Consider the following 27,474-nt stretch of genomic DNA (forward strand, 5'->3'; position numbering starts at 1 on the left):
TTACTTTTTTCACATTCTTAATGTAGATTATCGCTTAAAGTTTATGTAATTAACACAAAAACAATATTTTTATAGAAATTTCATGCTTAATTATCGTCACAAAACTGACAGTGAGTTAATTTTGTTCACAACTTACGCTAATTGGGGGGGTCCCAAATTCTGAAAATACTACAGTAAGGATATTTTAGTGATAAAATATTTTTTTAAACTATAATAACGTTTTCAATATCTAATATCCATAAAATAGAGATAAACGTTAAGTGAATTAATTCATTCATTCTTGAAACAAAAGAGAAACAATAGTACTTATTGATGCGACGTCACAAGTTGGTGACAAGTGATGACCTCATTTTTTTTTCTTATGAATTACGTTGTAAAAACAATGAAGATAGGTATTTATCATAAATAAAATGAGAGTTTTGTTTTATTATATGACTTCTGAGAACACAGTAAAGTAAGAAATATTATAGCTAAATTAAAGCATGTAATAAATTAAAAGACAGTTCATGCATTTTAAGTAGGCAGACAAGTAGACAACACAGAAAGCCAAGGCAAGAAATTAAGGAATAACGTCTTAATTTTGACGACTGCGAGGGTAACAGTGAAATATTATCGGGATGCGCATCTCGTAGATTTATCAGATAAATAATAAGTAGGAAAACTTTGTTTTCAGATTTAGACACAATAGACCAGTTTAGTAGATATAGCAGCCCTAATCAAGATTCATTACCTAATCCTTAAAGTAACGAGATAAGTAAAGAGCATTATCTTTACTTGATGATTAACAGAGAGTATTAGTAGTACTATAAGAATCAAGTTTAAACAGTCCCAGTTTCGTTTAAAGCGAAGCGAGGGCACACTGACCTTGAGCTGTATGATGGTGTTGGCGGAGACGTTGTGCCCGGCCGCTTGCAGCCCCTACGACGCAAGCGCATCAGTACACACAAAGCACAAACACTAACTAGAGAATATTAAAGTCTAGAAGCATAAATTGTCTACCCGTTCAGTTAAGAGAAACTGAAGTACAATCTCTTAAAAGCCACTGTCAGTCACTTCGGCGAACTGATAGTCGGTAGGCCTCAAATGACCAACAAAACCAAAGTATGGACAGAAATCCAGATTGTCTTGGTTTAAATCGCTTTACCATCGGGCTCATCTTCTATGCTTTATTATTGCAAACACGCAATCTTTTAAACATGCAACCTACGAATTACATATTTGAACAAATATTATCTGTGGTATTGTATAAGTAAATTGTCGTTTTGCAACACCAACATCAAAATTGTATAATAATGATAATGTGTCTTTAAAGATTAATTGAGACACTTTTGAAATACCTACACCAAATATCAATGTATTTTTTAGTTCTGCTGCAATATGTGCCAATAGTTCAATTGCCTACTTCTACTGGCATATTCCATACGTTTAAAAGGCATAAGTAATTTTATGCAATCGTTTTATGCCAAAAATTGTTCAATTAAACTTTTCCTAAATGTTCAAATCTGGGCCACTAAAAATAACACACAAAGCGCAACGTAAAAAAATAACACCAAAAGAGGTCACCGTCAAAAAAAAACGCAAGCTACGGTGAACAGCTACTACGAGGCTGGTACCTTAACAGCTATGATCTCCGCAGTGGTGTACGGACTGATCTTATAGTTGTCGACGGAGCGCTTCACTCCCTGTAAAGCGCGCAATATACAACGTTGTAATTTTTAGTTGATATTCTCACTTAGTTTTCGTCTTGTAATAGTCATCTTGTGTCATGTAAGCCAGAGCTGCGGTGTTATTGCTTCAAGGAAAACAAAAAAGTATTTCAACAAAATATTTCTTTTCGTGTTGAAATACAAGACCCATTTTTCCAAATTTCAGAAAAAGGATTTTTCTTCTATCCCTATTTTAACAAATAGAATGAGCTTTCGGCCTGTCACAGCCACAGCTCTGTACGATTTAATAAAGCTACTTTTTGGCCTACTGAAAACGAGTATAGAGTAGAGGAACCCATAAAAATAAAACGACGAGGATACCTTAATGGCAGAGAAGACGTCGAAGCCAGGGCTGCCGTGCTCGCCCTTGTGTCCTTTGTCCCCAGGCCGCCCCTGAAAAGCAACACATAACAGGTTTAAAATAAAATATTTACAAAATAAAAGAAGATTTCATCATCCTCCTTGCGTTATCCCGGCATTTTTTCACGGCTCATGGGAGCCTGGGGTCCGCTTTGACAACTAATCCCAAGATTTGGCGTAGGCACTAGTTTTTACGAAAGCGACTGCCATCTGACCTTCCAACCCGAAGGATAAACTAGGCCTTATTGGGATTAGTCCGGTTTCCTCACGATGTTTTCCTTCACCGAAAAGCGATTGGCAAATGTCAAATGACATTTCGCACATAAGTTCTGAAAAACTCATAGGATCATCATCAAACTCGCACACTCTTATCAAAATAAGCGCAACAAGCGCCTATCAAAATAAAGCTCCATTTAGATGGTACGAGTTTCTCGCCTCGAACGTACGATTATCGAAGTACGAGAAAAAATATCGTATCATGTAAACTATGCGTACGATATCGCACGAGAGGCGGCGATAATCGCCTCGCCTTTGATATTTGTATGTCTCCGTGTAAACAAAACTCATATGCGAGAATCGTATACGAGTTTATACACTACTCAGTCAAAATGAATTCAGTACAAAAATCATGTAAAACATGGTGTTCTTATATTTATAGCTAAAAGTACCTCTCAGTAACTGCTAAAACCAAAAATTAATTCGGCTTATTAATATTATAGAGTTAATGTTTACTGGTAATTTACCCCATATACCTATGGGGCAAAATGCTTACTATCATTTAAAATGTTATCTATATTCTATGTTCAATAATATCCTAAACCTAATCGCAACCAAGATTGTATTGGCTAGGTAACGCTACGGTCGAATTAAATCTTTTCCCTATTGTATATTACTGAGACTGTCATAAATCATTTATAGTGTTTTTAGTATTATTGGGTACTATTCAACTTAAATAAATCCAAGGTAAATTTACCCCATATTATAAAAAAAGCATATAACATATCTGTTTATAATTAATTAATTATCAACTAAAGCAGGCAAGTTGACAGGCAAAACTCGTATGAAAATCGGTTCGCTCCGATTCGTGCGATAATCGCACGTTCGAGAAAAAATGTCATACGAGAACCGCTTTAGACAAGTCAAGAAATGCTATGGAAATATCTCCCGAAAATTCTACTTTCCATCTAAACTATTTCGCCTGGCGGTAATCGCCTGACGAGTCTCGCATACGATACTCGTATACGAGTTTTTATTTCTCGCACGAATGTAAACGTTTTCGTACGATACTCGCCAGGCGATTATCGCATACGATAATGTCATACGAGTTTCTCGACCAAGACTGGCGAGAAACTCGTACGATCTAAATGGGGCTTAAAAGAAGATTTAAAACTCAAATATTCAATTAATGAACTCTCATCGCTAATATTTATAAAATTTAAGGATCGTTTATATTGAAACGTTTACAAAAAATAAGATTTTCATTTGGATCCGTAGGTTTCTTTGTAGGTACAGATGTCCGCGATTATTTCGATTAAGGTAAAGCGGGGCAATTCTCGACTGGAGGGCCATTGTAACTGATCTATTTGCTGTACGGTCCGGTTTTATGGTCGGTAGGGTAGAAAGTACTTCCTTGCATTATCGCTTACAATTTTTTCCATTTTGCTTATACTTATTGCAAAATTATAAAAGGCAAGCAAACAACGATCTTCTTACAGCACATTGAATGTAATAGTTATTACGGATGCAGGATACTCGCCGATGCCTACTTACTAATACCTTCCCACTGAGCCACCTGCATTTTATCCCCGTCCCCGTCCCCTATTTCTATCCCTATCCCTATCCCTAACCCTATCCCGTTCCGTCCCTGTCCCTGTTCCTGTCCCTGTCCCTGTCCCTGTCCCTGTCCCTGTCCCTGTCCCTGTCCCTGTCCCTGTCCCTGTCCCTGTCCCTGTCCCTGTCCCTGTCCCTGTCCCTGTCCCTGTCCCTGTCCCTGTCCCTGTCCCTGTCCCTGTCCCTGTCCCTGTCCCTGTCCCTGTCCCTGTCCCTGTCCCTGTCCCTGTCCCTGTCCCTGTCCCTGTCCCTGTCCCTGTCCCTGTCCCTGTCCCTGTCCCTGTCCCTGTCCCTGTCCCTGTCCCTGTCTCTATCCCTATCCCTATCCCTATCCCTAACCCTATCCCGTTCCTGTCCCTGTCCTTGCCCCTGTCAAATTATCATGCTAGGAGGTGAACTATAAAAAATCCTTTCTTAGTGCTCCTCTAAGGAACTTCCGTGTTAATTTGAAATCTCTTGAACCAGAAGTAAAGATAAAAACTAAAGCTATACTTATGGCTATTTTGGATATTTTAACCTCATTGCACAACAACAGGGGAGAATATTTCTTTTCCACCTCATTAAATTTTAAAATCGTTGTATTTATCGTGATCAGCGACCCGATAAACCATAAAAACGATACCCATATTGTGCTTTTGACTTTACCCCTTTGCACCCCTTTAGGGGTCAAATTTCTTTAGAAATCCTCCTGTGAAGTTTCGAATAAAATAGTCAAACTAATCTTGTTTCCCCATACAAACTTTGAACCCCCATTTCACCCTTTTAAGAGGAGAATTTTGAAAAATCCTTTCTTAGTGCTCCTCTACGCCATATAAGGAACCTTTGTGCCAAATTTGAAATCTCTAGGACCAACAGTTTCGGCTGTGTGTTGATATGTCAATCAGTCAGTCAATATCTTCTTTTATATATTTAAACCCCATTGCACCACAACAGGGGAGAAGGTATTTCACTTCCGCCTCGTTAGATTTTAAAAACGTTGTGTTTATCGTGATCAGCGACCCGATAAACCATAAAAACGATACCCATATTGATTTTTTGACTTTATCACCCCTTTTCACCCTTTTAGGGGTTAAATTTTCAAAAAACCTGAAACACGTAGTCAGCCATATGTCTTAAGGAATATTCCTGTGAAGTTTCGAATAAAATAGTCAAACTAATCTTGTTTCCCCATACAAACTTTGAACCCCCATTTGACCCCCTTAGGAAGTGAATTTTGGAAAATTCTTTCTTAGTGCTCCTCTACACTATATAAGGAACCTACTTGACAAATTTGACGTCTCTAGGACCAGCGGTTTCGGCTGTGCGTTGATATGTCGGTCAGTCAGTCAATATCCTCTTTTATATATTTTTTTGATATTTAAACCCCATTGCACCACTACAGGGGAGAAGGTATTTCACTTCCGCCTCGTTAGATTTTAAAAACGTTGTATTTATCGTGATCAGCGACCCGATAAACCATAAAAACGATACCCATATTGATTTTTTGACTTTATCACCCCCTTTTCACCCTTTTAGGGGTTAAATTTTCAAAAAACCTGAAACACGTATTCAGTATTATGAATTTTGGAAAATCCTTTCTTAGTGCTCCTCTACACTATATAGGGAACCTACGTGCTAAATTTGAAATCTCTAGGACCAGCGGTTTCGGCTGTGCGTTGATATGTCAGTCAGTCAGTCAGTCAGTCAGTCAGTCAGTCAGTCAGCTTCTTCTTTTATATATTTAGATATTTAGATATACTCGTAATGCTTAATCTTACTTCTAATTCCGCCGATTCTTTAAGATTTATAGAGCTTCAAGGTTGGTATAAAGAACTAAAATACGGAACCTTATAAAAAAAGATGTTAATACTCACCGGGTCTCCTTTTGGCCCGTCCAGCCCAATGGGACCCTGGAAACAATACAGACAGTCATTACTACTTGGTTATACACAGATATGGTAAAACCACACCAGGAATCACTACACAGACCCACACAGTTTAGTAGAAGAGGGATTAGATAGTAAAGATAGACATGCTGTGATTTAGGGCATAGGATTACGTCACAATATTGTTAGGTACCTACATGATTTTAGCCCATTTAGTATCAGTCCAAAGCTGCAAAGTACGTGTAAAGCTTCTACGAACAGAGATCTCGCCTAGCGGGTAGCTGGCAGTGAATATGTTATGCGAACTATAAAACCTATACATATTACAATCCTAGTACCACAAAGTACCCTTCTCGGCTTAAATATCAGATTGTCGAATGATTAATCAGGTCGGTTCTAAACAGACCCTAGTTCTGTTTAAACGCTTATAAGTGCCCCAATGACAGTATGGTGCTTAAAAAATGTTCGACGTACTTTCGCAAATAAGTTTAAGATATAAGAAAATAAACCAGATACGAAAAGTCACGACACTTCAGTTTCCTTGTTAGGTGCGAATGCCGAAGGGTGCAAATCAACTCGTCTGTCAACATCAGGGGCGGCTAGTTAGCGCAGCACGAGACTAGAATCACAATCCTCTCAATGACATGTTATCGTCAGAGCTTTTATAAAGATCACTTACAAAGCCATTTCTTCTGCCTAACCAGTATAAATGTAGCTTCAAAAACCGTGACGACTACAAATTTTGGGATCACGATTACTGGTTCGTTCCCGGTGACGCACTCGGGGTTGGAAGAATAACAAATCTACCAATCTCGCCGAAAGCTCGGCGCTCTAGTCCAGAAAAGCCAACTCTAAACACTGCGACACACACAGGACATCAATATCGCCGTGTAACATCCAATTTCCAATTTGATCTTCACGCCGGATTCTAACGATCTCTGTTAACCGATTTGATTACCTACGAGTTTCGAGTACTGCGAATTGATATTCTGGTACAGGGTTTTTCCAAACGGTTACAAATGTGCACATAAGTGTTGAAGTGAACCTACTTTTACATGTATAATTGTATATACAACACCATCTGCTAAAGTAGGTAACTAAAATGCAAAAAAGGTTACACAATCATATGTTTTAACATATTTTCAATCTAAACAGTACTTACAGAAAGGTCATAAAAAAGAATTTGGTTTTAAGGACGGAAATAGCAAATCGTTAAATTGTATATGTATTTCCACAGAGTGATTCGCAATATTTGTTATTCAAGTGTTACGGTTTTCCCGGCCAGCCGGTTGGCAAATTCCATGAAAATTGTTTTGGGTATTAAGAGGACATGATGTGTGACAATTCGGTTGTCATGGGTTGCGGTTTAAGGTGTCCGGGGACATCATTAACACCTTTATTTGCGGGCTCTGTGGACCTGTGTGCGTGTTTGTGTACTTAATTGGCGGCGGCGTAGACCTAGTCATGTACAGAACGAGGACTATATGGAAACGAGTATAGGGGCATTTTCAAATTTTGGGACCCCCCAATTAGCGTAAGTTGTTAACAAAAACTAACTCGCTGTCAGTTTTTTGACGACAATTAAGCATAAAATATGTCTAAAAATTCACTTTTTACATTCTTACATTCTGAATGTAGATTATCGTTAAAGTTTATGTTATTAACACAAAAATAATATTTTTATAGAAATTTCATGCTTAATTATCGTCATAAAACTGACAGCGAGTAATTTTTGTTAACAACTTACGCTAATTGGGGTGTCCCAAATTCTGAATGTCCATAGAACGAAAACGTGTAGGCTACTTACTAGACGTACATTATACGCATTTCTTTAAATAAAATAAAAAAAATAAAAAATCGCAATGACTATGAGTTAGGCTTGAACGTGTTTTTATTTTAATTCTAGTACATTATCGCCTAAAGAAATAACATTACCAGCATGATCACATTCACAATGGGTCGGGGTAATTAATCCGCGCCTCGCTTCGAAGCTTCAGTTCCTCGCTCCAAAGGCTACTCACGAGAGTTCTTTGAACAAGGCATAACTGTTCCATTACAAGGAAAACCGGAGAGTGGTTGGGACAAACTTTGCTAATGAGACTTCTGGGTTATCTTGATTGGGTCCTTTTTTGTTTACACACTATATATTTATATAGTCTGATTATTTACTTTAAGAGAACGATTTTAATACATAATATCAGGCACGATATGTTTGGGTAGGTATTCTTGGAGTCTTCTTATAATTAATACGATGCCAATGAATACAATTTATGCTAACTTTCATACATTATACCATGCACCCCAAAGTCGGGCTGCTAAATAATAATATTACCTCGGAAAGACTAGGTTTCTTTCAATTTGTACAAGCTACAACATCCAAAAGGTTTTAAAGTTAGGAAGTTACAAGCGTAGGTACATTTAGACTACTAGGGTTGTAAGATAAGGGAAGGGGCTAGTGTTAGTAGATGCAAGATGTTGGGGCCACACCGGGGTCTGATGGGCTTACCATGAAGCCTCGTTCTCCCTTCTCGCCCTTGCTCCCCTGAAACGTCACACCGGTACAGACACCGCATCGAAAGTGAAATAAGAAATAAGAATGTCGAGATGCGACAGGGCTCGGATAATAGAATTCGTGACTTGTGGATTATGAGTTTTGCATACATAGTGTTAGAAATTCTGATAACAATCGGAATATCTCTTTGAAGGTTAAAACCTCATAATTATAATTATTAATGTAAGTTACAAAAATTCTAACATTTTATATGCGGGTTTGAAACCAGAAAAATAAGTGACTTTGTCATCGTTGTAAAAAATAGAAACATTGTGCAGGATTTTAGACAATAGACTCAAAGAATGATCAAGATCAGATGGCACATATGTACAGAAATTATTAAAACAAACGAAACGAAAAGTTAAATAAAGTAAAACAAAATAAATACCGGGAATCCATTCTTCCCAGGCGCTCCCGTTACACCCTGCAAATAAATAAAATCAACATAAACAAAAAAAAATGAAATTCAGCTTGCCCATGCCCTCCCATTTGCCAGAAATATAAGCGCCTACCCTAAAATGACGAGCAACATTACTTATGAGTGTTATGGCTAAATATTGTTGACAGGAATTAGTCCAATTTTTTGACGTCACATAGTTTTGTTCATTATGCGATGCGATGATCACTAAAATAGTATTTTTATCAAAAATTTTATAGGACCCGTTGTTTTCATTCAGCTCACGCCGTAACTGGTAAACATATTAGGCACTATCTCTTGCTTTAATTCCCTTTGATTACTTTTAAAGGCCAAGGTCTAAGTCTACAAATGGTAACTCCATCTGTTTTCGTTTGTTAAGTTTATGGAGAGAATTGACGACTTACCGGCGGCCCTGCTTCGCCAGTGTCACCCTTCTTGCCCTTCTTTCCTCTCTTGCCAGGCGGCCCTGGTGGTCCTGAAAAACACAAACACAAGGGTTAAAAAATTTAAGAAATAACTAAAAATTTAACCTATGGAGGACATCATTCTTAATTTAATTTAATTGTTTCTAAACAAACTTATTTCGTTGAACCTTCTGTAAACTGTGGTTCATTTTCGAACCACAAACCAATGTATGAGGAATGCATCGGCTGTGACGTCACCGAACGTTCGTGACGTCACGCGGTTGTCGAACGTCGATGAGTGCTCTCGAGTCACGCCCGACGGTTAATGGTCACTCGGTCAGGTGCGGCGGTCACAGCGCTGGCGTGTTGGTATGGCTCTAATTCAAATCATGAATTTAGAACAACCCCTATTACTTACTAGATTGACCTTGTTGATAGTTGTCCAAGCCAATATTATCTATTTTTAGGCACATTCCAAAATAAATGCTGTCATTATATTCTTCCGTTGCGAAATTGAAAATTGCAAAAAAATAAATTCAAAGACGCGAAAATTCAAAAATATGAGAATAAACATTTCCAATCATCTAATCAAACAGCCATTTATTAAACGCCTACATTAAAATGTAAACGACTCCGTTTGACCGAGTAACATCTCGATTACGTGTCGATGGCGTCCACCTAACTCAACGTCGGTCTAATTAGGTAGTTAGTCGTATGCCACCAAAGAATAGATTTTACAAATTAGCGCGTTATTAAACGATAGATAGATAGATAGATAGATAGATAGATAAATAACTTTATTCGTATCCACAACACAACATACGATCCATATTAAAAAAAAATCTGACCAAACAGCGATTAATTAAACGTTTACATTGCTCCGTTTGACCGAGTGCCGATGTGTGACAAGTGTAGATGTCGATGGCGTCCACTCAACTCAACGTCGGCCTAATTAACATGCTGATTTGACGTTAGGTGAGCTTTTCCGTTTGCGTTGTGAGTGGGTGAGTGGATCGTTCGACGGACATGACGGCCGTTTGACCGCTTGTTTCGGAAAGGGCTGGTTAAGTGGACGCTTTTCTGATTTGGACGATTTGATAATGACTAGCATAAAATTTTGCTGTCGTGTACAAGCATTGATTATTGTACAAGTTACATGTATTTATAGTGTTAATGTATGTGTGTGTTAATGTTTACAAAAATATATATGTGTCAAATTATAATTTATGTAAAATATTAGGTAGACAAGTATTTTGGGGTACCGGTTGCCTTATTTATTATCCTAATAATTAAATCTGGCTACTATTTAATTCGATTTAATTTACTTTATACTATTTAACTATATTTAAATAGATTACTTCGGATACGGAATTATGCCATCAAAAATGTGATGGCACGGATGACAAAAATGTTATTACTCAGTATCAAAGAGGATCGAGTATAAGAGAGTTACTGTCAAAGTAAAATGTGTAATCACAGTGCATAGACTGCCATCTCTCGACACAAGCTTAAAACTTTTGAACCTCAGTTTTGACATTTTGGCCCATATTCTTAGCTTGATATGTTTTAAAATGTCAAATATTAATATTAGCGCCATCTAGCCGAGCGTACCCCAAAGGTGTATCGCCATCTAGCTCACCGTACCTTTTTCTATATGGTTTTGGGGTACGTTTTTTTCTTAGACTTTATCTGTCTATACGAAGTTATATATGTCTTTGCTCAGTATAAATAAATCAAGGAAGCCTTCTGGCAAGAAAGGGAAAAGGAAGTTATGAAAATCTAAGATAATAGGAAACATGTTATTTGACACACGAAACATTCATAGTGACGGCAAAAAGCCGGTTAAATCTGAGGAGTTACACGTGTTTTCGGTGAGAATGTTAAATAGGAACTTTACCTGTCTTCCAAACAACATCAATAAAACGATGAAAACCAGTAAGTAGGCAAAAAGGACACGTAAAATGTTACTTGAGTATGTTTTCCCTTCATTATATGTTGCTTTGTGGGTATTTTGATATATTACATACAAATATTTACTTAGTAGGTAGTCGTTACGCTTAACTGATGTTTACAATTTGCAACACTGCTTTTGTCTAAACACTATTTAAACATGAGAAAATGTGTGATCATATTTCATATTTAACTGTACCCGTAATGGAAGTACCTCTACCTAATATGCAAATCGTTTCTAATCACCAAATAACTCATACTCTCTTTACATATAAAGAGAAGCGATTGACAAACGTACGGTCGGCATTCAAAATCGGAATCGGATTTTCTTTTGACGGAGTACATGCCAGCGGCGTGGCCGGCCGAGCAATTGGCGCGGGGCGGGACGCGCGGGGGTGAGGGAGGTGTCCACTAAATTTGATTTGATTTGCGGACAAATTGAGTGTCGCTGAGCGGGGCGAAGGGTGCGGGAGGAACATCGAGACTTTAGCCCTACCACGGAGCTGAATCTTACTGGATTATTTCTGGTGAGTAATTTTCATTTTGATAAAGAAATGTGTTCTGGGGTGGAATATAGAAAATTACAATACAGTCCAATTTTAGTGCATGAATTGTAAATATGACGGGTAAGACAGACACTAAATAGGCTCTACTCCTAAAGCGGACTAATAAAATTAATCAGCGACTTTTTAAAATATATGCTGTTGTTATGAGGAGGTTTAGTGCACTAGAAAGTGTATTTCTAAATTCTTTCGTGATAAACAAACTTCAATAACTTTAATATGTATATAAAACAAAAAAAAACATGAGTTAATATATAACAAAACAATATATATAATAAAACATGAGCTATTCGACTGTGGAACTCTCTCCCTGTTGAGTTAAGACGTTCTCAATCTATTGCCTCTTTTAAATCAAACCTTAAAAAATACTATCTTTCCCTTCCTTAGATTTTATGAATGACACTGTTGTTTGTTTCTTTATGAATATAAACCTTTTGTATTTATGTGTGTATGTTTATGTATGTTTATGGTTATACTTATTTATGTATGTCTATTTGAATGAGTGTTTTGTGTTGTTTGGTTGTATTTAAATTCTACTTCTCATATTTCTTAGAGATTCTGATTATATTAACTCCAGTAATGGAAGAGATAAATAAGACCGCCTGTTTTACCTCTGTTTAATTTGTTTTGTTTCTTGTGTATTACTTGTAAACTATGTGAGGTGTGCAATAAAGAGTATTGTATTGTATTGTATTGTATATTTTTATAAGTTTTAAACAAAAGTTTGATAAGTTCAGAAGTTAATTATAATTATGTTTCAAGTTTTAAGTACCGACATTTTACTGTTGTTACAGGAAACATCTAGTTTAATCAAGTTCCTAAGCATAATTACAAAAGATACCTTAAGTAAAACAAAAAGGAAGCATTTCCTGCGAGTTACAGCGGTAAGGCCCGGAAACCGTTTTTCCGGATGATCGAGAGCTGGCGAGACGGAATAACAACATGTTTTTATGTGCCTTGCCAGTAGATACTCCACTCAGCCGGCGTAGCCGAATGGCAATCGTCGACGTTAGTCGCTGACAGAAATGCAGTCTGGCTCTGTCGCGCCAATACGCAAAAGCGTTAGAGATCGTGAGCTTTTGTGCATTTGGCTACGTAGTAGTACATACCCTGGACCGCAATGCCGCACGCCAGAACAGAGGCGTCGTAAAGGGCCACTTCATACTGGATGATTAAAACCCAATGTTCAGTTACGCATGTAATTTTGGAAGAAGTGTTCTGGATTAAAAACAAGAAGTGTTAGATAACTCACGTTTTATGCGGACGATTGCGTTTGAATATTTCACAACGTTGTGAAGTGAAATGCTGAAATGTATACGGAATGCTACCTATACCTGTGGGATTTTTTGCGCAGCTAGATTTATTTTAGTTTTAGTTTTATTAATTTTAATTTAATTTAGTTAATTTATTATGTTAATATTAGTAATAATCATGTACCATTTCCTACCTATACTCTGCAACGTCAATTTACACTTCAAACTGAATAGTTTTTATTATCGGACCAATGCAGAAAACGAGAATTAAAAAAAATACTGACTCATAAAATTTACGGCGTCGTATGAAACAACCATTTTTTTCCCGCCATTTTTACATTGCTTTGACAATTAATAATTTTCAGTTTAGTGTGAATTTAAAGATCACCAGTAATGCTGGTGATTCCCAAACTCTGAACGTATATCTACTTAGTTATTGGTAATAATCCGAATCCATACATTGAACGTTTCTTTATGAAAAAAACACCTTCCTAATCTGAGTTTCTAAACCCCTTCAATTTATCAGCATGGGGCATTGTGTGCCAAGTTCTTACGCCTGACCGTCGTCACGGGGCGCGCGGGGCGCGACGGCCGACATGGTTTTCCCGTGGCCGAGTGACGGTAACATGTGACTGTCGACTAAACTGTATGATCACATATAAGAGATCATATATGTGGGTTTTCATCAAAGGGTCCTTTGAAGGAAATTTTGCTGTTACACTCTGGGTGATGATGCAGCTGATTTTCATGCAGGAAATTCGTCTTTATTGCAGGTGAGGCCTCAGCTCATCCTTTACGCATAAAGCGCCACCCTAAAAACTTACCCGGTATTGTTCCTTGATAAAAAATATTTGAATACCCTTAAATGTGACTTAAATCTTTTAGAGATAGAACACGGAATTTATAGACGACAGGACAAAGGTTCTAAACCAGCTCTACTCATATGTCTGTAAAATACGTAAAAAAAACATTTTCAGTCATGGCGACTTATACATATAGGTACAACAGAACCATAACCAAAACCTAATGATATTTATAGCACGTAGGTTATGCAAGTAACGCCATACGATTGAAACCTTTTGAACTGCGAGCAAAATAATCTTAAAAAAAAATTGCAATGTTTTATGGAGATCCTGTGAATTCTTTTCTATATGACTGCTTTTCGTGAACTGTGTTGGTCAGTGAATGCGCACAAATGCGCTTGTCCGCAGCCGGACTATTCAAACTGTTCTTTTTAAACTTATTCTGCCGCTGTAGTTTTGTACATACGTAAATACTGTAAGCTTCGGTCGCTTTTCAAGCAGTTTGCACAACCAGTTTTCTCAGGATTTGCGACTTTATTTTAGTTTCGGTTTTATTAACTTTATTTTCTTGGTCTATATTTAAACATAAAGCGTTATTCTGAATACAAACTAGCAGTTTAATAAAGGAGGCAAACAACATTTACGTTACAATTCAAAACCAGATTTACTCAATAAAAAACAAAAAGTGTTTATTTTATTTCATTTGAAATTCAAATGTCAAGAATAAAATTTGCATAATTAAGCATATAAAAACTTTCAGAAAGCTCAAACACTTTTAAAGCATTATTATACGATGAACTCGGTCCATGCAAGGGTACGTTACGCGGTTGTGTTCCCAGCTGTTTGCGCCCGCGCGCCGCTCGCTGCCCGTAATGAAATCTAAACAAACACCCCCTGGGTACCTAGCCAACGCCACAATCGCTTACGGTTTGTTGCTCTCCCGATTGCTCTTCTGTAGGGGTGCAACAGAGCCAGACTGCGTTTGGTTCGCGGCGTAGCGTCAAGGAATTTCACTTCGGCTAGACCGGCTGGGCCCTCGAGCGGGGAGCAACAATAACACTCGACAAATAATATCCTTTGCCGAGCATAATCGTGATAATAAAGAGGCTAGCGGGGGTCGTCGGCCGCTACGCGCTGTAAACCACGCTGCTACGCCGCTACGCCGTAGCCGGTGTGTCACCGGCTTTCCATTCTTGTTTCTGCCTCATATTTATTGAATTTTCTAGCATTCGCGGAATGCGATGCATGTAAAGAACGCAATAGACTGTGAAAATTCAGTGAACGTGAAGAATGTTGAAGAGATAAAGCTTGTAAAATATTTTATAGACGGTAAATGACATGATCGGAACTGAAAAATGTTTATATTAAAAAAGAAATGACTAGTCTGATATCTAACGTACAACATGTGGCTTTCAATTCAAAAGGGTCCGTACGCTTTAACTGCAATAAGTTTCTTTCCGACAGAAATTCTGACTAAAATAACTTATCACATGCTGTAAACGCCTTTGGCGCTCTTATTATCAGACTTTTTCCATGATGTGATAAAAATGGTTTAAATGCATTTGCATAGTCAATTGAAATCAACAAATTGCTGGTGCTGAGTATCATAACAAAAAAAGAAAAGTTTAATGATACTAGACTCATATTGGGCCCTAAATTATGTATATGTCGCAGTAAGATAGATAAAGCCGTTATATAGTTATAACCCTAGGGATATAATTATATGTCGTAACATAGTTAAACGAAAGCGATTAATTGCTATCTTACTAGGAATATAACTATAATACGTTACTAGTTTAGTGATATAATTATATGACTGGATTCAGTTTAGTGAAATGATAGTAGGCAGGAGGGCGGCCGTGCGGCGGAGGTATAGTTATAACCCTAGGGATATAATTATATGCCGTAACATAACGATATCACAGAAAAAGTGGCGAAAATTCAATAAATAATTATGCACGAAAACTCAACCGTGACGTGAACGACAACTGATGCCGAACGACTGCCTTGTGGTAGCGGGTAAGCTCCCGCCCCCGTCTCCACTGCACCCCCGCACTACACTGCTACAATTATACTACTGAACTTAATCCAGTAAATAATTTACTGGATTAAGTTCAGTAGTATAATTGTAGCGGATATATAATCATAACGGATTTGGCATTCTCACCGACGTAATATAACTATATTACTTAACTAGAGACGTATTATAATTATATCCCTAGACTAAGTTTAATCCAGTGATATAATTATATAACTAGGGTTATAACTATACCTCCGCCGCACCGCCGTAATCCTGGCTACAATAATTTCACTAAACTGAATCCAGTCATATAATTATATCACTAAACTAGTAACGTATTATAGTTATATTCCTAGTAAGATAGCAATTAATCGCTTTCGTTTAACTATGTTACGACATATAATTATATCCCTAGGGTTATAACTATATAACGGCTTTATCTATCTTACTGCGACATATATTCTATCATTAACTACCATAATCACAACCGCACTAACCTCACGCTTCTAATTACACGGCATACGATAAATAAATAATCACAAAGCAGGTCCACAAATTGTTTGTAATTTGAATACAGATCACCATAACTCTTCGAAAACAAACAGATGCAATGAAAATTGCTGGCGCTCGCGGCCCCGGCCTTTATGGGGACCGGGGACGCTTTATGATGGTTTAATTTAGTTTCAAGTACGGACAGACAACGGTTTTACGATTCCTGTCGCATTTGCTGGCTACATGTGTACGTAAATTGTAGGTACGCTTTGTTAGAGCGTAGAATGAGATTGGTGTTTGAATCGTAGCAGATAAAATTTTATCTCAAAATTTGATATGTTCACATCAGACGACAAGCAAGCATTCAATGCGCTCTTTTCATTCAATTTAATTCCAGTATTTTCACGCGTGCATCGAACTCTCAGCTATCTAAATGAAAAGTACGTAGGTAAATTTACCTACCCCATTAATCAATTTATGTATAGTTTACATTGACACAGCGTATCAATCTATCAAGATCAAGACTCAAAGACAGTTCTAAAGACTCAACCCGCAATCAATATAACACTTTTTCATGACCTATTTACATACCGCAAGATTAATATTCAACATTACCCCCTAACCCCTATCTATAACCAAAGAGGATCAAGTATTATAGAGAGTTACTGTCAAAGTAAAATATGTAATCACAGTGCATAGACTGCCATCTCTCGTCACAAGCTTAAAACTTTTAAACCTCAGTTTTCACAATTTGGCCCATATTCTTAGCTTGATATGTGTTAAAATGTCAAATATTAATATTAGCGCCATCTAGCCGAGCGTCCCCCAAAGGTGTAACGCCATCCAGGCCACCGTATTTTTTTCTATATGGTCCTGAGCTACATTTTTTCTTAGACTGTAGCTGTCTATACGGAGTTAAATATGTCTTTGGTACATAGTACATATACTCGTACATATGTGTAATAACTACATATATGCAACATAAGCATCTGCCGCAATGGTTTAACTGTATTGCTTGCGAGTGACCCCACACAACATACGCATAACTATGACCAAATATACTGACGCGTCAGGAATGTCCTGACACGCAGCAAGCATGTGTTGCCATGGAATGTTACCATGCACCAGTTAGTTAATCCATGATTTATGTTGAGAAAAGCAAACAATATTATATTCATTTGTTAAAGACTAATTCAAATTTTGACGGTGAATAAAATAGTGGGTAACCTTCCCGAACATTATGCTATTCTTAGTCCAACTGCTTAAGAACGATTTACTGCCTACACTAGTTGGAAGTGACAATAAACATGTAGATCTGTATCGCGGTCACCCAGAAACAATATCTCGATGGCCAACTAGCTACTCGGCATAATTAGAGAGCAACACGCGAACGTTATCAGATGGGGCTAGCTGATATTTCCACAGAGCTTTGCGAACCAGTATAATCTGGAAAAAACTTGACGCCTTGGGTATGTGTGAGTTTCCGGATACCTTGTGTAGTCAATTTTAATAAGAGAAGCGAAAATAGTAAAAAATTATGAGCACCACATTGATGCAATACATGAAGGCAAATGAGTAATTCTTATGGAAGCCATTTACGAAACTGTAAAGGTTAGACTGCATCCTCATGAACGCGAAGTAGTGCGGTGTGTCGTGTCGTAATCTCGAAATATTTATTATTCTGATATTTATTCTTCATTAGAATAATTTTTCTTTCTTTGTCTACTATCTTACGCACCGCCTTCGCATCTGGTTCGCTCTGGTTCGCTGGTGGGACACCGCAGAACTTCACGACGTATTAGTTAGTAAGTAGTTGATAAGACGATTAAGTTTTCTTTTAGGTATTCATAAGTCACAATTTGGATTTCTTTCAACCCCTTTTTGCCAAGAGTGGCACTTAAACTTAGTAGTTGATGTGCTCTGCCTACCGCTTTATGGGATACAGGCATGATTATATGTTATGTTATTCATAAGTGTTTGCTTGAGGCAGCAGCTTGCTTACCTATGGGAATACAGACCATGCGGTGACCCAACTGCAGCCAAATAAAGGGGTTTTGTTCAGAATAGAATACAACATTTGCAACGTCCTGTCCAATTTAAGGCGAGCTGAAAGCCGTTACGCGGATATTTACGACGCAGTTTCTTCGATTGAACCCGATTTTACAAGGTTTTAGAAGCTGTTTGGGAATTGGTACGAAGTCCAGTTGGGTACAAAACAAACAGTGCGTATAAGATAATCTACTACTGCAGTTTGATGCTGGTGTAGTCTAAAAATGACCTAAATATAATTTGTATGAATACGAACGTTAAAATAACCGCATAATAATTGTCAATAAAAAAGCATATTATATTTTTCCTGGCCAAACCAAAGTTAATCATTATAAACGGAGAAATCATTCTGCCACAGAGCTCAAATTCGACTAAGTTCACACCCACTCCACCACTAGTTGCAATAACTAGTTTGGGCAGTGTTTTTACAGGCTCATTCCAGCTTCCGATTGTTTGCGATAAAATTTAATTGTTTTTAGTCGCGGCCGAAGAGGACCGGACGAGGGGAGATTCGCCCAAAACGAGCTTTAATTAAATATCGAACATTCCCGATACACGCGGGTGCTCATCGGCTGGCAGTTGGGGCACGGATCTTTACTAGTAAGGTTTTTTATCGTATGGCGTGGAATTAGAACAAACAGGTCAGAAAAACTACATACAGAACGATACGAACGATAGTACGGATGCCAGGTTGTTGAACTTTTAGCACCACATTGCTCCATACAACCCCCCCCCCCCCCGTTTTAGGGAAGTGGGGACCAAAAAGGGACACAAAGTAGCCTATGTCACTCTGCATCCCTTCATCTATTTCTTAAAAATCGCTTCAATTCTTTGTTCCGTTTTGCCATGAAAGACGAATAAACAAACAGACACACACACTTTCCCATTTATAATCTTAGTATGGAGTATGGATTTATTTCAACTGGGATTACGCGATGAGCAACGCATACTTTTTTTTAATGAAAAATTAAAATATTGTATTTTCTGTCGGCAATTAAGACTCAGTTACTGTGTATTTTATTTCACATCAGGCTACTTTTATCCACCTGTCGCAATATTATTTTCGCAACATTCTCGTTCCCAGAATTCATGCTAATTAAACAATCTTTCTGCAACTAGCATCCTTAAATCCTTAAAGTACTTGTGCGCATTTTTCAATATACTAATTTCGTTCGCAAAATAGACAGCCCCATCAGTTACCCCTCGTTTCTTGTAGAGGGGTCCATTCTACGGTTGATAGCTTTTTAATTTAAGCAATTTATATTAGGTACTAGAGCGAATCAGGAAGCGAAGCCAGCGGACTGCTTATGGCTGCCGACTTAAAAAGTTGTGACGTCAATTCAAAGTTTGGTCTGGAAACTTTGTTTTAGAAATACCATACATGGCATAATGCGTTTAACGTCAAAGTTCTGAAAATCATCAAGAAGACAAAAACTCGACATCAGACCGCAAATATACTTAGATAGTATTATTATTTAAAACTTAATAATGATTTAATTGTTTAGAATGATAAATATAAAAATATTTTTATTTAACTAGATTCACGTACCTACATGGTATTACAAAAATGTGTGCTTGGTGCCCATAGACAGAATAGATGGAACAAATCTAGTAAAGCAAGTATGAACGCTGAATAAAATAATAACTGAAACTCACCTACACAAAAAGAGGCTTCTCAGATTAATTCGCGAAATATGAATATTTATAAACAATTTAAAACAAGCCTCTAAAATAGAGGCCTCGCTTTTAGGCTTAAGCAAGTGTTTGAAGTAGCGGCGGCGGTACATAAATTGCTAGAAAGGCCAGACGCCGTCACGGATAATAAAATTATAATCCAATGTTCAATTTGGTAATTGGAGCACCTGCGGAGGTAGGGGTGGACTACAAATCACCACCATATTATTGAGCCATTACCGCCCTTCACTGAATTTTGGTAATCGAGTTTAGCGGATAAAAATATGGCCCAAAGCCGAGTTTGCTCTAAGCGGCCGAACTGCGGTAATCTTGTTTTTGAGAGCGCGGGTGGAATGGAGATGAGGCATTGTGCTGGTGACGATTGTCGCAAGGGACGTGGGGTGGAGAATGATCAATGACCGTCAGAAGTGTAAGTAATTAAAGCGTTTCAACTTATTTTTCCAGATGTCGGTATGACTTTAAGACTATTAGTAGTTACAGTAGTATGTAGGTAAGCGCTTGACACAGGACATGATATCGATAAAGTTTTTCATTATATTATAAGAACGGGTAAAATCGGTAAAATGAATAAAGACAGAGCCGACAGAGGTACCTACGTCATACTCAGCACGACCAACTACTGACACTTCACCCACGACTCACGTCTGTCATTATAAGAAACATTATGTTATTAAAAATAACTATCTTTATTATTAAAATATGCAATTATAAAATCAATACTTATTTTTCAAGAAACATTGATGTGGTGGTCGGACAAAATCTATTATTCATTAATCCAATATTTTACCGCACAAAAGAGAACAGTAAAATTCATCAATATGCACAAATTCAGTGATCAAACTAAAAGGACGATCATAAAACGCTATGCATTATTAATGTAGTCATAAAATAACCCAGCACAAGACCCGAGAGCATTCAACTGTAATGTTATCTCTAACTTTTGATTCGCTTCTGGTTGGTAGCTAGTGTAGCTACTTGTATGACTCCATTTCAAGTCCCGGGGCTACTTTACTTTAATCGATAGAACAAAGTAACCTCGATAGAAACTTCTTCAACTAAAAAAATATTACGTTTAAGTTTGCATACATAAACTCACGCCTGTATTCCCAAAATAGGCAGGCAGAGCTCATGAAACTAAGGCAATTAAGGGGTTCAAAGAAAACAATACTGCTGGCACTGCAGGTTGCTATCCCAACGCCAACAACACAATCGTACCCTTATCCCACAGTCGACTTATACAGCGCTCACGGGAGGAAAGAAGTGATGTAATTTTAAGCCGTTACCACACGGGAAAGACATTCAAGTTTATAAAGCCATAAAAATATTCTTTGCCTTCCCTTATATTTGCCTACCTTCCACTTTACCTAAGATATGGGTGTTCTTACAATTATGTCTCCTTTTATTAAAATATGGAGGTAATTTTCCTAAGTTGAAATGTGTAATTATACAGAAGTCTACTGGTTCCCTAGTCCCTTTCTAGCACCCTCCCGACACTATTAAACACTAATTACCACTTTAATAACGCCATAAAATCCATTCCAATTACTATGGGAGACCCTAAATTTCTTTGTAACTTTCTTGACTAAATTATATGTAATTTACGTTTTTGTGCATCCTGGCGTTTTAACGCTATCATTATTTTCTTTGAGTTAAACGGTCCGTTTACAAACACTAGTAAGGTGAGGGTAATGATAGGGTGCTGCGAGGGTCACTCAGGGGAACCCTCTAGGTAAACTTTCTATTGCTCTATGATTTGAAATATACAAACATGTTTTAATTTGAATAATAGGTATTTACAGTGAAGATGTTTTGAAACTAGTTTGCATACAATGTAATTCTGATTTCGGTAATGTACTTATACCACGACATATATAAATCTTTAACCTTTTGAACGCTTTTCCTCCCGTGTCAAAAAAGTAGTGAAGCCGCCAAATGTAGACTAGTGAACAGCGAATATAAAACATAACTGAAAGTAGACTTGGCTTTGACAACGTTTAGTGGTCATTGCCACCGCAGCTATGACGGACAACGATCCTTTTTATTGGTCCTTGGCGTTAAAGGTTTTATTATTTCTCATAAATTACGATATGCTATAAGCAAAGTAACCGAAAAGAGATAGTCAACAACAAAATTCTAACCTCTGGTCACCTTGGTGTAGTAACTTGTCAGTGCCAGCAGCGGCGGTGGCGCGATGGATGGCTTCCTGGCGTCCATTGTCGGTGGGACAATGCCAGTTCCCACGCGACTACGTCTCAATACAACTGGTGTCGGGAAGATGGGATGGAGATACATGGCAGTTTTATCAGATCATGATTTATAGGAAACGAAGAGTTCTGGGAGCTACGCGGATTGTGTATTTAGAAACATGTTTTGAAGAACCATGAACATTTTGATAATGAAGAAAGGAAAATATAAATGTTACTCACGCCTACCTGTATGTACTGTACATCTACATTCCAGTGCATAAATGAAATCGAAAAACATCGTCTCGTATCATAAGTATGTTATTTACTGAGCTCTTATTACATTGGATTAAAATATTATATTATGGGACATATTTTGGAGTAAGATAAGACCTTACATACGCCTATATTTTTACACTTGACTGTAGTCATCATATACCTATATCGGAGCGGCCAGTGCGATTTCAAATATTTGAACGTCTTAATTGTAAAACACGGTACAATAAGTATTCAGATATAGGTATATCTGATGGCTCCTGTACTATTCTGACGTTTCTAACAATACTTGTAGTAAGAGACATCTGGTGTCAGAAAGAAGAGGTTTTAAACGAAACACTAGATTACCCGCTACGCACTCTTGTTGAGCGCGATTTCTTTGCCCACTCTCGCAGCTCTAATTTGAGTGTCGCAGTGTCGCGAGCACTCTCAGCGTGAGTGTCGGGTGTCGAGTGCGAGTCGGAGGTTACCTCGAGAGCTCTCGCTCAAAGCTTTTTCTATTTCAGTTCGGTTGTTACAGTGGCTTTGTTAATTTCCATCGCAAGGTGTTTCAGATTTGATGACGTACATTTTTGGAAAATTTGATTGTGAAGAATTCGAATATCATTTATTTAGTTGAAATAGTAAATGGTAGTTACAATTATATTATGCTTTTTTCATTATTTTTTTAACAAAAAATATGTGACTTTCCACAACTGGAGGAGTGTTATGTACGTGATATTTTGGATTAAAATTTCCTTATTGAACTTCAAACATGTTATGGCAATCCACATGCGTGTATGTAATGGATGGAAAACCATATGCCTGTATTATTAGAAAATAAAAATATCAAAATTGTCTATGTAATAATCTTTACCAAGGAAACAAACTGAATGATTATCTTAAAACTGCCATCATTGATCTGCTGAATATTCACTATTTTGGGAGCATAATTTTATTCTTGCTCGTGGGAGACGACAGCAACAATTAGAGATGTTTGGGTGTTTGTCAGCAGCTGTATGTACGGGGTTGATTAGACGCTCCCCGTGTCGAGCCGACCCGCTCCGGCCCCGCGGCCCGTGGCACGGGCTACTAGGGTAATTAGAAGCGTTTTGTTTTTAATCCCGCGCGGCGGGGCTCAAGAAAATGCCCTGCAATTAAAATGAAGGAGAACTTCCGTAAATAAAGAAAATACCAGTATCATTGGAATCGACGGTATTTACAGAAACGGAACTGTAATTAAAGCGATAGAAATATTCCAAGTACGAAGCGAGGAAACAACGGAGCCACCAGATACACCGAATTAAGCCTCGCTCCTAACTGCATTTGCGAAAAGCAGACTTCTCGCGGAAAATAACCAAGTTTCATAATCTCGGAGACGGCATGTTTAATTAGGAGAATAAAACCGCTTTGTTTCTCGAGTCGCAAGAGCGGCGATCTTGAAATGTTAACTATAAATCTTTCTGCATCATTAATGTAATACCTCAAATTACCAACTCCGCGACGAGTTTTTGTTGGCTATTATTAGGGGAAGCACTTAATTTGAGGGTCTTGCGAGCGTTCAGGTAATTTTGACACGTTCTACACGGACTGGTTTGTTAAAAATAACCTTTGGATGATTGGGACGTACCTATTGGACGTATCGAAGGGCGATGCACGAACAAGTGTTCGAACAGTGTCCTATTTCATATAAAAATCGAGATGGCATTTTAGGATACTAGAGGTATATTCCTGGTACTTACCGGATTAAAATATATGGTTTTTATTAGGTGTGTTATGTTTTTAATGTTTGCTTAAAGTGTAACGTCGAGTGTTGTGGATAACGTACCTATATGTATGTTATTCGTATAGGTTGGCATGTTTTATTCTGATAATACCTTAGGTGGATGAACACTTTAACATGTCGAAACCAGCGCTGTGGATCTGAACGTTATTTTTTTAATTAATCTGTTAATAAATATTTTTAGATACAAAAATAAAGAAATGTGTGCTAGTTTTATGACGGTCCTTACCAGAACAATTTTTAGTAGGTAGGTACACAGTACACACCCGGCTTGTCAGAGATTAAGCAGGATGAAGAAGCTCGGATGTCTTTAATTTAAGCCGCTAGGCCCAACAATTTTTCTCTGTGAATAATTTAGTAGATAGCCAGCCAACAATCCGCCATGCCAGAAATAAATAGTTCCTAGTAAGCAAAGTCTGATGTGTTTCTTGTATGTATGTGTTTCTACTATATTTGTATATAAATCCTGTGTCGCGGCAGTTTTTGTAAGGTAAGGTAAGGTGATTGCTTATAAATAGTTATTTAGGCAGGTATTTATGTGTAATAAATAACTTTCCTCATATCCACTTAAGCGTTGATTTCATCTAAGAAAAACTTAGCCAAGTATCTCGGAACGAGCTCCCGAATCTTTTACGATAAACTTCAGATGACAAAAATATATGTAGACTGAATAGTTAGATTTATTTGTACATTAGCTTTTGCCCGCGGCTTCGCTCGCGTTAGAAAGAGACAAAAAGTAGCCTATGTCACTCTCCATCCCTTCAACTATCTTCACTTGAAAAAGCGTCGCGTCGCTCCGTTTTGCCGTGAAAGACGGACAAACAAACACACTTTCCCATTTATAATATTAGTACGGATAAAGAACAATAGGTTAGGTTAGGTTAGACAAATATATTTAGTTACAATTATGTGATGTAAAATAATGAAATGTATGACTATATTTTCATAAACTAATTTAAATAACTAATTTCCATAAACTAATAAACTAATTAAATTTCCATAGACTAATGTGCTCATTAATTCGCTATTTCTACGGGGTCCCTTAAAACGCATGGTAACCCCGCTACCATACCTTCTCCAATACATCGTATAAAAAGAAATACCGGTGAAAGTAATTAAAGTCATTTCGATAGCAAGATATTTCACGCTTAATTCGATGACCTGCCATTACCTGCGCCGCGTAATGTCAAATATTAAAGTGCATGGAGCCGGGTGCAGTCGTGCAGTGCAGCGCAATAATTGCTGGTATCGGTATAGGACCACCGCGGGGATAATTATTATCCCCGCGGTGGTCCTATACCGATACCAGTCTCTTGAAGGACAGGTAAATGATGGTTTGTGGTTTCCACGCGCAGATTATATTGTTTTGGTGGACAATAGTGATTATCAATATGGTATTTAGCAGAAATACGTCGGTGATGATGACAACTTGACAAGTAGCAGTAAGCTATAAAATATTATTTGACATCCACCCGCCGTTCTTCAGTTTTCCGTGATCATGATGCATGCAACTGCGTCGAAATATCGGGAGCCCGATAAAAATCAAAAAGGTAATCACGGTGTATATAACGGTCTACAGAAGTCTAATGAAAATAACCGTGAATCATTCAAAACTCTCATTATTTGACCGTTTTGATTACAGTTACAGTGTGGCTCATTTATTGTTCTTTGATGTGAATATTCGTATACCAAGCGAACTTAAAAGCGATTTTCATAGCCCAGCGTGTGCACAGTAACTCATGTTACGAGTGTTTAAAATAACACATGCACCTCATGAGGCGCCAGCATCGCGTTTCAGTGGCGGCCTCAAGGAGGAAAGAGGGCCCGCAAACGCCCCGTCACCTGGAGGCGGAGCGGCGAGCTGAGGGAATATGGACATAAGGCGGTGGCTCAAGATTGCTGTCCTATGGGGTGCCTTAGGACATACAACAACAACAACAACAACAACAACAACCTCATGAGGGCCTGTCATAATTGCTGTCAGCTTAGTATTTATGACAATAGTTGATTCAATAGCTGCAACTATAATGACTCCAGAGACCACTAAGTGATTTGGCCGACCATTAGGTGATTAGGCCAATTATTGTGCCAATCTCGTGGATGTATTGCAATTTTAATAAAAGCAAATACCTACATCTCGTAGCAAACGCACTAAGACATCAAACCGCTACGTCAGCGTCATTGTAACGCAAATAATTTCAAAAGCATAAAGTATCGGGATCCCTTTAAACAATGCCATCCCGGGTGCGGGGACCCGGTATGGTAATGTAAGGAAATTAATCGTCAACACGGGAAGTTGGTCCTTCGTCCGCAAGTGCCAGTCATCTAAGAATAAAGGGGTGGGGAAGGCGAGACTTGTCACTTGACGCATTAGAAACGCTTTTAATTGTTCTTTAAGTATTAAGTTATAAAAATATGGAATAAAAAAATCAACAGAGAAAGTTTGTGGACGTCAATGACACACTCGACGTAAATGATAATTATGCAGAAACGTTTTTGGACGTTTTGTTCTTTAACTATGTTTGTTATGTGTGTCAACAGTTGTAAATTAAACCAGCTTATAGTGGTTTCATCTGATGATTATGGCTTAATTTATTAGCCACTACGTTTTCATTAGGAATAATGTGTGTACGAGTATAACACGGTGTCTGCTGACAAACTAACACGAACCAAATACTTGTATACGACAAGTAATTTGTTGTAACAAATGTACTTGTAGTTTTAAACTAAGTATTTTATCGATATGTTTTGAATGACAAAGACATGCAAAGAGAAAGATTGCATCGCATTTCTCAATGCATAAGCATAAGAAGTGCATTGGAGGCGTAAATATGAAGGAAGCGATGCCGGAGGGCCTCATTAGTGGTATCGCCATCGGTCGTGAGTCGCGGCGGTCAAATTATTGTCATATCTTGATGGCGTGTCACGAATACAATATAATAATATTAAATAGACGACTGAAAACATTTCACTCAACTTATTTATTTGTTAGCCATATGGGCAAATGGAGAGGGAGGCTCTCTATTTCTACGTTTCTTTATCTATGGCGAATATTTGGCTAAATATTTTCGAAAGACGTGACGTGAAGATTGTGCCGCTCTCTCCTTCTAGATTTGCCGATACGCGATTAAATGAATAATGTATTTTCTTGTTAAATTATCACAACTTACGAAAGCCTAGTTTGAGTTAAAAAATGTTGAATTAATTTTTCCACAGGAGTCTAAATCAGGTCAGGGCTATAATTAAAAGTGCATTTGTAACTACCGCTCAACGGTGGCGTGCCATGCACTGTAA

The 27,474-nt window shown here is 37.8% G+C and overlaps 1 protein-coding gene across 1 annotated transcript in view; it reads right to left on the reverse strand.

The window, feature by feature from the left end:
• LOC125242319 (collagen alpha chain CG42342) overlaps positions 1–27,474 on the reverse strand; it is a 281,195-nt gene that overhangs the window by 17,557 nt on the left and 236,164 nt on the right. The window contains exons 2-8 of the mRNA XM_048151093.1: positions 9,135–9,205; positions 8,701–8,736; positions 8,268–8,303; positions 5,750–5,785; positions 2,028–2,099; positions 1,614–1,682; positions 865–918 (exon numbers count right to left, since the gene is read on the reverse strand). Coding sequence (XP_048007050.1) covers positions 865–918; positions 1,614–1,682; positions 2,028–2,099; positions 5,750–5,785; positions 8,268–8,303; positions 8,701–8,736; positions 9,135–9,205 — 374 coding nt within the window. The remainder of the gene's footprint in view (positions 1–864; positions 919–1,613; positions 1,683–2,027; positions 2,100–5,749; positions 5,786–8,267; positions 8,304–8,700; positions 8,737–9,134; positions 9,206–27,474) is intronic.

The sequence above is a fragment of the Leguminivora glycinivorella genome, chromosome 2 (genome assembly GCF_023078275.1).
Source record: "Leguminivora glycinivorella isolate SPB_JAAS2020 chromosome 2, LegGlyc_1.1, whole genome shotgun sequence".
Taxonomy (NCBI): Eukaryota; Metazoa; Arthropoda; class Insecta; order Lepidoptera; family Tortricidae; genus Leguminivora; species Leguminivora glycinivorella.